General features: G+C 34.2%; 1 protein-coding gene across 2 annotated transcripts in view; it reads left to right on the top strand.

Moving 5' to 3' along the window:
• Window positions 1–1,966: 1,966 nt before the first annotated feature.
• Window positions 1,967–15,908, top strand: part of stol (voltage-dependent calcium channel subunit stolid) — a 483,866-nt gene continuing 469,924 nt past the window's right edge. For both annotated transcript variants that reach the window (XM_081742355.1, XM_081742354.1), the window contains exon 1: window positions 1,967–2,281. In XM_081742355.1, coding sequence (XP_081598481.1) covers window positions 2,196–2,281 — 86 coding nt within the window. In that variant the 5' untranslated portion in view covers window positions 1,967–2,195. The remainder of the gene's footprint in view (window positions 2,282–15,908) is intronic.

Below are 15,908 nucleotides of genomic sequence, written 5' to 3'. Positions count from 1 at the left end.
GTTTGGTAAATACAAGGTGGAGCTAACGTGAGTGTTCTTAAGAAGTCTATTTAGCTTTCCCAAGAAAAAGAAGTTAAAGTTTTATGATGGATTTATTCAATATATTCCCCCGACACATTTCTTGTTTCTGTACTGCGTTTGTTTAATCACTTCCCCCTAAAAGAAGCGTGTGTCATGACTGGTCTAGTTTCAACATCATTGAACTGTTCTTACTGACTCGCCATCTTCAGTCTTTACTGGCAATAAAAATTTGTTCATTAGTTTCAGTGCTTTGAGTTTGGGTCACAAACATATGGAAACATGTAGCATGCAAACAAAGCAAAATTTATTGAAATCGGACAACGGGAAAGGAAGAAGGCAAAGCTACGCGCCCCTCATCTTAAGGATAGGGTGTGCGAGTGAGAGATAACGTGAGCTCCTTTGTGATTAGTGAGCTCAAAGCCTCAGTAAAGTTAGTGAGTGCGAGCTCTGAAGCCCAATTGCAAAATGGCAGTAATAAAAGATGCAACTGATTGGTGATACAGTTTTTTTTTAACACAAAAATTACCATTTTTACACTTTTTCCTTTTAATTGGAATGGTTTAACCGTGTCCTCATATTTTGCAACCTTAATTTTGACTCATTTCCGGACGTCATACAATAATGATATTTTGCACAGCAACATAAGCTGCGTGACAGTACAATATTACATTGTTACTTTGATATATTTCTATATATTTCTTAGATTTTAAACATGATATATGCCTTTTCGTATGCAAACCAGATTTACTTTAGAGTAAGGCGGGATTATCTAGAACACAGGTGCTTAACATTCACATGTTTGAACATTTTTAAATGTTCACGATTTTTTATAACATATGAAAATAAAATAACGTATTTATAAAAAAAGCGCGCTCTCTTTTTTAAATTAAGAAACAGAATAGACTGTGTTAAAAAGTAAAAAAAAAAATATTTCTGTTTTTAAGAAAATTTACTAAAAAAGGAAGTCTATAAGAAAAGGAAGACTAAAAAGAAAAGTATGATGAATGCTTTCACATACAGTCACTTAATTTATTTGATGATTGAAAAATTTGTAAATTTAGTTATATATGCGATCGCTCCTTATGCTTGTGTTTTTAGTCATGCATAAGCAGATGTAAAAAAAAAAAAAATGTAATCTACCTAGGTATTTATGAGTGATTAAAAAGAAAAACATAATGAATGATTGCTTATATAATTACTCAATTTATGAGAGAATTGAAGAATTTATAAATTTAATTATATGTTAGAGCGCTCCTCATATTTTTATTTTTAGTCATGCATAAGCAGACTACAAAAAGAAAGAAATTTTCTTGAAATCTGAACTTTTTTATCATTACTTTTGACACGATTTGCTTTGTTTGTTATTTCTTTCTTTAAAAAGAAAGCATTGTTTTTTTTTAAAAAAAAATTAAAAGTTAACTCTCATTTGGAATTCTAAAATGATGTCCCTAAAATGTCCGTGATAGTATTTAAAGTATTCTGTCCAGACATTTTCGCTTTTATGATTGAAGGACTACTAATACTTCTTTAAAAACTTCATTTGTATATTTAAACTATGTGTCTTATTATTTGTTTACTGATTGATTAGCAAATTATTAAACAGATAATTTCTAAAACAAATATTTTAATTAAATCTATATTACCTTTTGTAACAGCATGTAGATATTTATAATCAGATTTGAGGTTCTGTTTAAAAAAAGTAAAACAAAATGCGTTGGGTTCAAAGATAAATTAACGTGAAAGACGAACGATATCCCGAAGCAAGGAAGGAAGACTTACGATTGGACAGCGCCAAACAAGTTAGTTAGTTCCACACTGAATGGTTAGCTACTCTTTATGTTCCGGAGTTACTAACACTGCTGCGCTTAGCTCTAATCAATAGCAGCGCGTTCTCTTGGCGCAAGTTGCCCGGGATTTGTACCTACCGACCGAACCGACTGAAGACTCGAGCTGGGTGTGTGTGTGTGTTTAGTGGTTGAAGCCGTGCCGCTCGCCTGCTTTTTCGTCTGGTGTGTTTTTTCTTTTTTATATATATATTTAAAAAAAACATAGTCACCACCCCTCCGGTGGGATGGTGGGTGCAATGCGGGACGCTTGATTCGTGTGTATGTGTGCGTGAAAAAAAAAGCAACAATTATTGTTCTAAAAAGAAAACGAAAAAAAATTTGGCGGACATGGCGCGCCACTGGACCTTACTACTTGTCCTGGCGATATGTTTCGCTGTAGGGTTGGAACAGGATGAAGATATACCGCACAACGAGTAAGTACCACACTAAACTTACACTTTGTAATAAGAAGTTCTGATCAAGCAGTGATTTCTCTGCTCAAGTTACTTTATTTTCCAGGTAGGAGTGAACTTGTAAAGGAGTGTAAAAGAAAAACATGTAAATATTATATCTTTATTCTTCGTTTTCGGTAATTTTTCAACATTACTTACTTTTGATAAATATTTCTTCTAAAATCCTAAAAATGTGATTCAGAGCTCATCAAATTTTGTCACTGAGTGTACTGTCAGATACTACGCGTGTGTGAAAATTTTCAATGATGGTATACGGCTGATAGGAGAGTAGGGCCTGCGCGCTAATGGTATACCTCCCTCCTCATCTTGTGTACAATAATGGTTAGCCAGAATAAATCCATGTTAACTTTAAAGTATTACCTCGCCCACGCGTTGATTCGTTATTCTCTAATATCGCATGTTATCAGTTATCGCTGTTTTCTCTCTCAGCAACAAGTTGAGACTTGATTTTGTATTCTTGCATGCGCTATAAAGTTTTTTTTTTTTTTTTCTTTCGTCTTTGGGAACCTATTACTACACGATTATATTTCAAGATTTTCGTAAACTTTGACAATATTTTTTTTTAGCTAATATATTATTTTGTTTAACGAAACTAGTTTCCAGTTTTGTTAAGTCAGTTTCAACATTTTTGTTCACTACCTTTATATTCAAAAAAAAGAGGGACATTCTGATGTCCCCTACCGAAATCGAACTAGGAGACGTTGCATCCAATAAATTCTCTCAGCTACCAAATGCACTTAATTTCGTAACAAAAATTTTTATTATTTCTTTCAATCTGGTTGTTAGTTTGAAATGAAGCCGGTTGCATTCATGCTAGACTAGCTGCTGGAATTTCCAGTCTTGAAAATCTATATGGTCGCTAAAACAAAAATGAAGGGAGTGTCACAAGAAGCTCTATGGCAGAGTTTAACTTTAGGCAACCCCAGATCTTGATATCTTGATATTATTATATAATCAACGCCATAAAGAAATAATGAGACAAAATATATCGAAACTGAAGCTGCTAGAGTAGACTTTGAAGAAGGCAAACATTGTTTCGGGCCATTTATAGACAGAAAGTTGAAAATTAAAGACATTCTAATATGAAATGTGTGTGTGACGTTCTGTGCATGTATGAACCTAAAGGAGATGTAGACCCTTTGGAAACATGTGGTTTAGAATAGAAATAATATGCTTTAAAATTAATATTACTTAAAAGTTTATACTCGTAATCAAGGGGGGGGGGCAAGGTGGGGCGCTTGCCCCCCTATAGGAAATTGTACTTGGGAATATAGAAAACCCAAAAGAATTTTTTACATTAGTTACAGCAAAATTTGAAACTATATTTGAAATATCGCTTATACTTGCTCCCCTTGGAAACCAACCAGCTTGGGTGCCCTTGCTCGTAATGAAATACGGAAAGAAATTACATTATAATGAGGCACAAAAGGCAAAACATTTGTCGAGAATAAATTTACAAAAGAAACTGTTCAGGGTTGCTAAAATTCCGCTAGATCATAGGGCCAAAATAATCATTTTAATACTTCTTTTAAATCTACATCATTTAATACGCTGTCAACGTTTTACAGTCCATACATTTTATATTTTATGATTGAAACACTGACATTGTCACAAATTGGCAGTTACGCTGTTAATGCGATTTTAACAGTTTTTGATTTTTTTTTTTTTTTTTTTTTATCTTTTAACAATCGATAGTTGGACTTGATAGGTCCAGATAAAAGGGATTGGGTTTTGAAAACGAAATATGATTCGTTTCCTTTTCGCAGAATGATAGGAAATACTCCCGAAATGATAGCACAAGAAAAGTTGTCTCCAAGGTTACTTTTAAAATCATGGCATTTATAAAGAGAATTCGAAGGTGCTGAAATGGCGATTTGAAAACATGGCACTAATCTTGTTTCTGGTGCCTTATTCCATAGTGTCTTTTTCTTCTTTGATTTATTTGTACAAGTTCGTGCTGTACTACACAGCTTGATTTGATTAGATTTTGAGCTTGAGATCAGGCCGGTATCCAGGGAGGTCTAGAGGGGCCAGCCCCCCTAAATTTTTACTGGCTTTTCCCCTAAAATTTTCACGGTAGACTTGCAAATCAACTATTATATGGGAAGGAACTATAATATGAATGAATCGGCCCTCCCTAACGTCTACAGGGTCTCTCCCAACATTTTTGGGCTGGCCACCGCCCTGCTTGGGATCCCTTTCAGCAGCAGCAAAGCTATATGAGATGTAGACCTATAGCTTAACATGGGATCCGAACCACATGAACTGAAGCCGGGAATCGAATCCCGAACCTTCCACGCCAAAACATACTGTACTACAGTTAAAAATGGATTATAACGAGAAAGTAGAAGAGTCACAACAAATAGTTCGCACATGAGAACTGCTGTTTGCTCTCAGGGAAATAGGCCTATAAGCAACCAAATTCTACTTATCAACGTTTAACGAAAAAAGCCTAAAGATGAAAAACATTTAGGCAATCGATATAAAGTATTGAGCTGAACAAAATCATATGCGTGAATGTAAAACCTCATGCGTATTTTTTTAGAAAATCCAGAAAAAAACTGACCGTTTACCAAACATTGTCAGGGTCATAAAATCCCCAAGACTAGGGCGGTCAGCTCATGTGGTCAGCTCATGTGGCCAGAATCGAAGAAAGTAGAAAGCTTTCGAAGTTTTAACTGGAAATCCAATCGGTAAAAGACCATTTGGAAGACCTAAGCGCAGATGAAAGGACAATATTAAGATGGATCTCGCAGAAATAGCAATACGAAGTAGAAACTGGATCCAGTTGGCTAAGAATAGAAGTCAATGGAGAGCTTTTGTGAACAATTTTATCACCACAAAGTTTTATTGGCACTAGCTGGGATTGAACCAAGAACACCATATGTTAAGACCACATAAGATTATTGGTTTTCTGGTGCTGGCTAGTTATCCCTCCCCCCCAAAATTAAATCTACCTTGAAATAATCCAAATTAGCAATCCTAGACTTCACCAAAAAGAATCTAAATTTTGGTGCTGAGAAACAATTCCTATTAGTGTCATAACTTTACCTATTTTCTTTACAAATTAGAAGATGTTAAGGGATCATTGAGGCTTAGTGGTAGAGCATTGGGTCCTACACTTTTATAGCGGGGCAAATACTGTGAGCATGTGTTGTTCTCTATTCAGGCTTCCTTTCATTTAGTTTGCTACCAAATTAGTTTAATTCAATTTCTTTCGTTTTACGAATTCTCTTTGTCTACAGGGCGATATAAGGTGTACTAAAGGCTATATTTAGATGATCGGTGTTGGAGACTGAATACCCATACTGCCACCAAAATTTACATGCAACGAATTGGCATTTTAAACGATTTTAAAGTTTTCAAATAAGTTGGTTTCTTGCTTAAAAACATAAAAACTCTCAATTGAGTTTTCTATATATGCAATTGGGTCTTTCACACTTTAATTTAATTAATTTAAAACTCAAAATTTGTTTTAAACTTATCAATTCTAATCAGTGGCGGATCCAGGGGGACGTTCGGGGCGACCGCCCCTACAGAAGAGGAAAGTTTTATATATATAACCCATCCCAAAATTTGGAGCTCTTAAAAGTAACTCTAAGTAGCAGTATTATAACCCACCGTCCCCAGAAATCCGTCCTGGATCCTCCCCTGATTCTAATGTATTTAAAGTAGTTTGTATACGTAAAAATAAGGATATTTAAAAGAAGACTTTTAAATAACAAAAAAAAAAAAATAATTTAGTTTTTTCCAAAATCCGTAAATTTTTGTAGCAATTTTCTCTTCTAAAGCGTTGTTTATTAGAGAATTTTCCCTTCTTGGCTTGGCAACACTCCTTTGTAGATCATTCCTCTAGATGTCACAAGGGCTGATAAAAATAAGTGACACATCAGGTTGTTGTGTTTCGCAAAGCGGGAATTTTACAGATAGAAGTTGTTCTACTGTAAGCGAAGATGTTTATCATGTATCTGTCTCAATTTGAGATCCTATTTTCTGTTATTGTTGAAATATATTAGTGAGACTATGTTGTGTTGTCAGTACGTGCCAATATTACCGTATGTTGCTACAATGGAAACGTTTTTTTGAGATCGTTTCCGGCACAAAATTTCGTCCAAGTCAATGTCAAAATGAACGACTTTGAGTTTTTCACAAATATAAAACTTCCTTTTATTATACCAAGGATAATAAATGGATTTATCGTGTAAAGCTTATGTAAAATTTATCTTTATGGTCTAGCATAAAAATCAGAAGTTACTTCTAATGATCACAACAATTTTGGATTTCTCAGTAGGTCTAGCGCAGAATATCCATTCTGACCCAAAAAACAGTGGCATCCAAAAAAGTAAGAAAGCGGAAAAGTGAATTAGAAAAGATACTTGGTATATTTGTAATTCAGACTTTTCATGTCATTACAAACATAAGTACGCCAAATAGGATTAATCAATGATTACTCTTAGGAGATCTACTTCGTTTCAAAAGTAAATATAAATTGATTTTTTTTAAAAAAGCAGATTGATATAAAACTATTTTTTTAAATAAAGAAGTTGGTTGTGTTCAGAAAACAGTGTTAGGACGAATAAACTTACCTATGGATTAATTACATAATACTAAGCCCATGTACGTTAGTAGTATACTATTCAGGGATTTGAAAATTTGTAATTCTTTTTGTAAATGGTTAACTGAATAAAGAAAACATAATTTATGCTTTAATATTTTTTCTTAAAATATATCAAACTGTCATTAATGGAAACTGTCATTAGTCTCACAGAGATGAGTTATCTTTCGAGAAACTTTAACAAGATTCTGTCGAAAGGTTTTATCAAAATTGTTTTCAACAACTATCGTTACAGAAATTCGAAACGCTTCTAGCATGCGTAAAGTTGATACCTCTGTAATTTTATACTAGAAATAAGCAACCTTTGCACTATTTTGACTTTAACTTCTAGGCATTCTCGTTCCATACATATTTGATTTTTTTTTACCATATACTGTTTATTACAAAAAGCCTCAACGAGACAAGCCATTTCTTTTGCAGAAAGAGTCGGGATAATGTTTCCGATGTCATAATTTTTAAAAAAAGAAGAAGAAGGCTACTAACTGAAAGCGTAATTGTAAGATTATACAAACTACGCTGAGCTTTTGAACAATACATGGCTGCAAAATAATTACGCATCAACACTATCAGCATCTCGGGTACGATATCAACAAATCATAAGAGTAGAAATCTTATGTTGTTTATGGGACAAACAAAAAATGGCATCTATCCTTATTTTCGAAGCTGTGAAAATTTCCAGGACAACTTCAGGCACTCTAGTACCACCAGTGGCGTATTTAGGGGGCTTCTGGGCTTAAGCTCCCCGAAATCTTACTTACTATAGTAAAGTATATGAAATATCTTGCTGAATTTTCACATTTTCAGACAAAGCCCCCCGCCCGAAAGTTAGCAAAGACCCCTCCGAAACAAAATCGTAAATACGCCACTGAGTACCACAGTGGTGTATATCGTCTGAAGAATCTACACACTGGAAACATTTCATTAGGCAAATACTAGAAGCGTGATCAAAACACATTTTTTTTAAAAATTTTTCTGAAATTTTTCTTAACACGTACGTCTTTTATGACGCAGTACAAGTACTTGATTTGACTGCTTAATACAGTTGTGCATTTATTTTTTAAATACTTCTGTGCATTTTTGCGTGGTTTTATCAGAATTTACAGTATTAGTGCAGTTAAAACTAAAAGACATGAGTTTCTCACCAAAATGTATCTTATCGATGTTTTACGGTAAATAAAGTTACACTAAACAGAAATCAAAGTAATAGATAACATCATGTTTCCTTTGTCTCTCGTGGAAGTTTCTTTACGTCTGTAACAAGAATGTAGCTATTAATTTGAAGTTTCTTGGAATAAGCATGATTCTTGTGGCGTAAGAAATTGTACTTCAGAAGCGACGTTACACTCCTCAGCTAAGGTTTATTTAGAAGCGCGCTTAACGGAAATGTAAGTGCTTTTTGTATATAATAAATATGCTTTTCTGGCTACTTGTACATTAGACTTATGTCACATTAGATTAGTGAAGTTTATCTGAGGTTAGTTTAGCTTTGGTAACCGTAGGTGAGGTTAGTTTAGCTTTGTTAGGTGTAGGCGAGGTTAGTTTAACTTTGTTATGTATAAAAGAAGTTAGTTTAGCTTTAGTAACTGTGATAAGATTATTTTAACTTTGTTAGGCGTAAGTGATGTTAGTTTAGCATTGTTAAGTGAAGATGAGGTTAGTTTACCTTTAAGTATAGGTGAGGTTAGTTTAGCTTTGGTAAGTGTAAGACAGTTTAATTTAGCTTTAGTAACTGTGGTAAGGTTATTTTAACTTTGTTCGGCATAAGTGATGTTACTTTAGCATTAAGATGAGGTAGATGAGGTTAGTTTACCTTTAAGTGTAGGTGAGGTTAGTTTAGCTTTAAGTGTACGTGATGTTAGTTTAGCATTGCTAAGTGTAAATGAGGTAAGTTTAGCTTTGGTAGTAACTGTGATAAGGTTATTTTAACTTTGTTAGGCGTAAGTGATGTTAGTTTAGCATTGCTAAGTGTAGATGAGGTTAGTTTAATTTTAAGTATAGGTGAGGTTAGTTTAGCTTTAAGCGTAAGTGATGTTAGTTTAGCATTGCTAAGTGTAGGTGAGGTTAGTTGGTAAGTGTAAGAGAGTTTAATTTAGCTTTAGTAACTGTGGTAAGGTTATTTTAACTTTGTTCGGCATAAGTGATGTTACTTTAGCATTGTTAAGTGTAGATGAGGTTAGTTTACCTTTAAATATAGGTGAGGTTAGTTTAGCTTTAAGTATAAGTGATGTTAGTTTAGCATTGCTAAGTGTAGGTGAGGTTAGTTTAGCTTTGGCAAGTGTAAGACAGTTTAATTTAGCTTTAGTAACTGTGGTAAGGTCATTTTAACTTTGTTCGGCATAAGTGATGTTACTTTAGCATTAAGATGAGGTAGATGAGGTTAGTTTACCTTTAAGTGTAGGTGAGATTAGTTTAGCTTTAAGTGTACGTGATGTTAGTTTAGCATTGCTAAGTGTAGGTGAGGTTAGTTTAGCTTTGGTAAGTGTAAGAGAGTTTAATTTAACTGTGGTAAGGTTATTTTAACTTTGTTAAACGTAATAGAGGTTAAGTTAGCTTTTAAAGCGTAGATGAGGTTAGTTTAGCTTTAGTAAGTGTAAGTAAGTTTAGTTTAACTTTAAGTAAAGGTGAGGTTAGTTCAGCTTGAAATGTATGTTAGGTTAGTTTAGCTTCGGTAAGTGTATGTGAGGTTAATTTAGGTTTGATAATTACTGAATATGTGAGATTAGTTTAGTTTTTGTAAGTGTAGGTGAGGTTAGTTTAAGTTTGGTAAGTGTAGGGGAGATTGGTTTAGCATAGATTAGGTTTTTCTACGGTTGTTAAATTTATTTCAGATTCGTATATCCTCAGTAAGTTAAGTTTCAACCTTGCTTTTATTATTTTTCTTATTGAAGAAAGAAAACTATCTATATCCTTTCTGCATGCATGTAGACTCAATCTGCATCTTAACTAAGATAAGAAATGTAAGATAGATTCTTGAATGAGTTTCTCAAAATTCTAAATATTAAAAGTAAATAATTTAAAAACGCCATACTACGTGCATACAGACGATTAGAAGTTTCGAGAGAATCATAAGAATTCTCTTTATATAATCTCTTCTTTTTTTTAGTTGACTATATATAAAGTTATCATTAAGAATACGAAATTTTACGCTAAACTAACTGTATGGAATAAGGATTCCGAAGGATAATAACAAAAACAAAAGAATGCCAATGGGTTCTATTCTATTCGAAACCAATCCAGCCTGGATTGGTACTACCTACTTCTCGAGGATCTTGTTTTATACTGTATTCATTCCCATCTCTTTTTTCGACTACTTAGGGAATTCCCACCCAAAACTTTCCAATCATAAATCTCCTCAGTCCATGAGAGGATCCCGCTCAGCTTAGACATCTTGATCTAATAATTCTTATATTACTCTATGTCTCGTCCATAAGAGATATATTCCGCCCATCTTAGGCGTCTTGACATAATAACACTTCTATTACTCTATGTCTCGTCATTACGAGTAACGTGTCCCGTCCATCTTAGGCAACTTGACATAATAACTCTTCTATTACTCTATGTCTCGTCCATAAGAGATATGTCCCGTCCATCTTAGACGTTTTGACATGATAACTTTAATATTACTCTATGTTTAGTCCATAAGAAAGATATGTCCCGCCTATCTTAAGCGTCTTGGCCTAATACCTCATATATTACCCTATGGTTCGTCCATAAGGGTGGCGAGTCCCGCCCATGTTAGACATCTTGACCTAATAGTAGTTATATTACCTTTTGACTTGTATACATATTGTGGAGTTCTGCGTTATGTACCTTTTTCCAATCATCCGTTTGCTCGTTCGCTTCATCTATTAAAAATTTCCTCAAGACTTTGCTTCCGAATACTCTTTGCTTGTGTTCATTTCATCGTGTTAAGAAAGAGCTGGAGAGCTAGTATGGATTAAGAATCACGATTTAACCCTAAATACTTCTCGCTTGTATATGTCTGGTCTCTGAAGATTCTTTTAATGGCTTAATAGTTGATAGTTCAGTGTAAATGACAAAGGTTGTATGTTAATGAAACGATATTGATGGAACCATCATGTGGATATTAATGTAATTTATTAATCTATATTATAAAATTGAAAGTGACTATGCTTATGACTCTTAATCTCTTGAACCGACCGACCGATCTTGATCAAATTTTCAATATAGATGAGGTTCGGGACTGGGATGATTATCATTTCATTTTGACGGAGCAACGTAGACCCTTAGATAGGTTCGAAGGGTCTGGAGGGGGAGATATACAAAAATCAATAAATAGAAAAATAAAAGTGACTATGTCCGTGAATGAATTACTTTTATACCACCCGATTGATCTCAATCAAATTTTCAACATGTATGAAGTTCAAAGCTGCAAAGTTGTTTTTTTTATCATTTCATTTTGACAGTAAATCTTAGGAAAGGGGGAGGGGAGGAGGGGAAATATATGTAAATAAATAAAACTTAATAACTCTTGAATCATCCGACCGAACTCGATCAAACTTTCAACATAGATAAGGTTCGAGCCTGGGATGTTTCCTTCTTTTCACTTTTACAGTGCAACGAAGGGGAAAGAGAGGGGAGACATATGTCAAAAAAAGTAAAAATAAAAGTGACTGTCTTTGTGACTTCATCACGCTTAAACCACCCGACCGATCTTTAAAAAATTTTCAACATACATGAGGTTCGGACCTGAGGTGGTTTTTATCATATCATTTTAACGGTAGAACTTAGAAGAGGGTAAGGGGAGGGGAGAAATCTTTAAAAATAAATGAAACTTAATAGCTCTTGAACCATCAAACTTTCAACATAGATAAGGTTCGGGCCTGGGATGTTTTCGTTATTTCACTTTTACGGTTGAACCTATTGGTGGGGGAGGGAGATATATGTAAAAAGAATAAAAATAAAAGTGACTGTCTATGTGACTTCACTCTTGAACCACCTGATCGATCTCGATCAAATTTTCAATATAGATAGGTTCGAACCTGGGATGGTATTTATCTATTCACTTTGACGATAAAACTTAGAATCAAAATTACCAATATCAGTGCCGAATTCATACTTTTTGGGGTCGCTGAGATGAACAATGGCATTTTCGATGCCGTGGCCCGCAACGTGGGTAGGAGAGGGGCATAGGCGGAACTAGAAGGGGGCCAGGGATGGCCGGTCCCCCTAGAAGCAAAGCTGACCCTTCCCAGAATTTTTCTACTTGACGAAAATAATGTTATTAATTTACCTCATTTTACGCATAACAATTTTAGTGAAGCTTGCATTCGACATATTTAATAGTGTCTATACTCGTTACGCATTGGCGTAACTATTTTCCTAGGGAGGCCATGGCCCCTTAGTTCTGAAAATTGGAAGAATCTTAACGGGATATATATGAGGAAAAAGCTTGTATACTAATACACGCTTTCCCTCATACCTATTATGTCGATCAATGCAAAACTTATTACAATTATTTCTTATTCCCTATAATATTCTTTGAGATACATTTGGATTGAGTGCCTTTACCCGGGGCACTCCAGATGGGTCCGAAGTTGATGAGAGGGATTTCTGGAGGGAATTTTCCCCACATTCTCCCAATTTTCCCTGTTCAAGTACGTTATGGACCCAATACATAGCACCTCTGGAAAACTTGTTTCATGCTGAAGACAATGAACTATAAACCATGACTTTCCCATGGACAGTGGTGATACAATAGCTATTTCACTACGAGTCTACGATTTTCTTTATACTAAAAGGTTTATTGGGATCCAGGGACTTGCTCCGTCCCGTCCAGGGACTTTGTGCATGAACATATATATGTTATGTTTATCGAATGGACTAGGTTTGATTTCCATGTCCGGATGACAGGTTCATGTCCCTTCCTTGTGAGAACATGATAGTTAACGTTTACGAATAATGTACTTTCGCTCAGAATTGCACTAGTTTATTATATAATTTAAATAATCTAATCGAAAACTCTGTGAGAATCGATTATACTTTTGTGGAGCGAGTTTTCGTTTAAAGGTTTGAAACTTTTCTTCAGTTTTCCTAACTAATTCTGGACGAACTTTGCATTAAAGCCTTGAAATTTTCATTATTTCTCCTAAGTGGTTTCAGACAAGTTTCAAATGAAAGCTTTTGAACTTTTCTTTAGTATTCCCAACTGGTTTTAGACGACTTTTGCATTAAAGCTTTGAGATTTTCATTAGTTCTCCTAACTGATTACAGACGAATTTGCGTTAAAATGCTTTATACTTTTCATTAGTTTTCCTAGGAGATTTGAGACGAGTTTTACATTAAAGCTTTGAACTTTTCATTAGTCTTCTTAACAGATTTCAAACGATTTTGTATTAAAGCTTTGAGTTTGTCATTAGTTCTCCTAGGTGGCTCTGGATGAATTTCGCATTAAAGCTTTGAACTTTTCACTAGTTCTCCTAACTGGTTTCAGACTAGTTTCGCATTAAAGCTTGAAAACTTTTCATTAGTTCTCCTAACTGGTTTTGTACGAATTTTCCAGTAAAGCATTGAGCTTTTCCTTAGCTCTTCTAACTGATTTTGGACGAGTTTCGCATTAAACCGTTGAACTTTTCATTAGTTCCTCTAAGTAGTTCCAAACGAGTTTCACATTAAAGCTTCGAACTTTTCATTAGTTCCTCTAAATGGTTCCAAACGAGTTTTGTATTAAAGCTTTGAACTTTTCATTAGTACTCTTAACTGGTTTCAAACGAGTCTTACATTAAAGCTTTGAGCTTTTACATTAGTTCTCCTAAGTGGTTTCAAATGACTTTTGCATTAAAGTTTTAAACTTTTCATTAATTATAGTTGGTTTTAAACGAGTTTTGCATTAAAGCTTTGAATGTTTCATTAATTCTCCTAACTGGTTTTAGACAAGTTTGCATTAAAGCATTGAACATTTCATTAGATTTCCTATCTAGTTTTAGACGAGTTTTGAATTAAAGCTTTGAACTTTTCATTAGTTCTCCTAAGTGGTTTCAAACGAGTTTTGCATTAAAGCTTTGAACTTTTCATAAGTATTCTTAACTGGTTTCAAACGAATTTTGCATTAAAGCTTCGAATTTTTCATTAGTACTCTTAACTGGTTTCAAACGAGTTTTACATTAAAGCTTTGAGCTTTTACATTCGTTCTCCTAAGAGGTTTCAAATGACTTTTGCATTAAAGTTTTGAACTTTTCATTAAAGCTTTAAACTTTTCCTTGGTTCTCCTAACTGGTTTCAAATGAGTTTTGTATTAAAGTTTTGAGTTTTTTTTATTAGTTCTCCTAACTGGTTTCAAACGCGTTTTGTATTAAAGTTTTGATCTTTTTGTTATTTCTCCTAACTGGTTTCAAATGAGTTTTGTATTGAAGCTTTGAACTTTTTCTTAGTGAACTTCAGTGCTACCCTGTAATTTATGAAGGGAAGCAGTGCAGCTATGATATGAATAGAATCATCTCCTCCAGCTTTAGAATAAACTTATCATCTTGTAAATACCATTGAAAATGCTAACTCATTCCTACCATGTTAGGGATGTCTTATCCAACAGTTCTTTTTAGATTGTAAGTCATGTGCACAGAGGACAAAAACTATGTAGCGTACGTAAAAATATGGTTTACATGCGTAAATCCTGTAGTTTTTGGAGTTAACTATGATTATATGTAACATACTGTAGGAAACGTATAACTGAAAACGTATGTTTGATAATACTGTCCGTATAAGTGTTCCATCTACATGTATTTTTCGTATGAAAGAAAGCACTGTATATAGGCGGTAAGGATCTCACATACAGATGGACATATATAACGTACAGCTGACGTATTTAGCATACGTATATGTATGTAATATACGGAAGACTGTTGGATCCCAGACATCCTGCAGCAGCATGATGTAACATTTAAACGCGAAACACGCAGTACATATGCAGCATATGGATAACATAATTATGCTCCGAACAGATTTTCTTAGTAAACATACGGATTCCTTATATTTGTACAATATACCGCTGTCCGGATAGTGGACTTTTCTCAATGTGCATGCAAAGCTTTGTCGAAATTGCTTCAGATATACCAGAGTTATACTGAAATATACATACATATACGGTTTAAAGATTAAAACAGGAACTTATAAGTCTGTGTAGAACCCTATAATGTATTTGAATGACTCAGACACATATGTGTTAGTCGGATCACTATTAATTAAACTAACATTAGTTGAGTGAGGGACGTTTACTAATTCTGTGTATCGCAAACACACTGATCTTAGATTTTTCTAAAAAGTTATTATTTAGAGGGATACATTTGCCCACTCCATCCTTCCTGTGAACAGGGACGGCTCTCTACCATATATGCAACACGTGCATTTGCAGGGGATGGCAAGTTTCGAGAGGCTACAAAATCTGTAATACCTATATTATTTAAAACAAATATTTCATGTTGGAAACATATTTCATAATGATGGTAGTTACATTTACTAAGCTGACCTTCTATTTGAATACCGCATTCATAAATCATGTTTAGGTCCCATTAATTTAAGGTCACATGGACAGTGTTAAAGCAAATGGTCAAACAAATCCCAGCATGTTTGTTGTCAAGTACAAGAACTCAATTCTCGAACAGTAGCGAACACTTGTTACATTTAGTTAGTTACCAGAGTTTTGTTATGGAAGCTAGTCTTGCCTTTGTCAGGAAAAAGTTCCTTATCATTAAAGGTGGAAAAAGAGTTTAATTTTTTTTTGACAGATGCAGAAGGAAAATCAAGATATATAGATAAATGAGCTAATTGCACTGGAATTTCAAACTGGTATATTGATATTGAAGCTAGATATTGTATTCTATAAAAAGAGTTACCATCTTTCGTCTGCAGGTGTGCTTGCTTTATCTTTCACTAACATAATAGATTATTATTTAAAGAGAAAAACAGACACAACGAGATTGCATTTATAGTGTTTACGCCTTTCTGAGTTTGAGTGCC

This window comes from Thermobia domestica, chromosome 16, assembly GCF_964235325.1.
Source record: "Thermobia domestica chromosome 16, izTheDome1.hap1.1, whole genome shotgun sequence".
Classification (NCBI taxonomy): domain Eukaryota; kingdom Metazoa; phylum Arthropoda; class Insecta; order Zygentoma; family Lepismatidae; genus Thermobia; species Thermobia domestica.
Note: the sequence above shows the minus strand (reverse complement) of the source record. Positions and strands in the feature narration are given on the sequence as shown.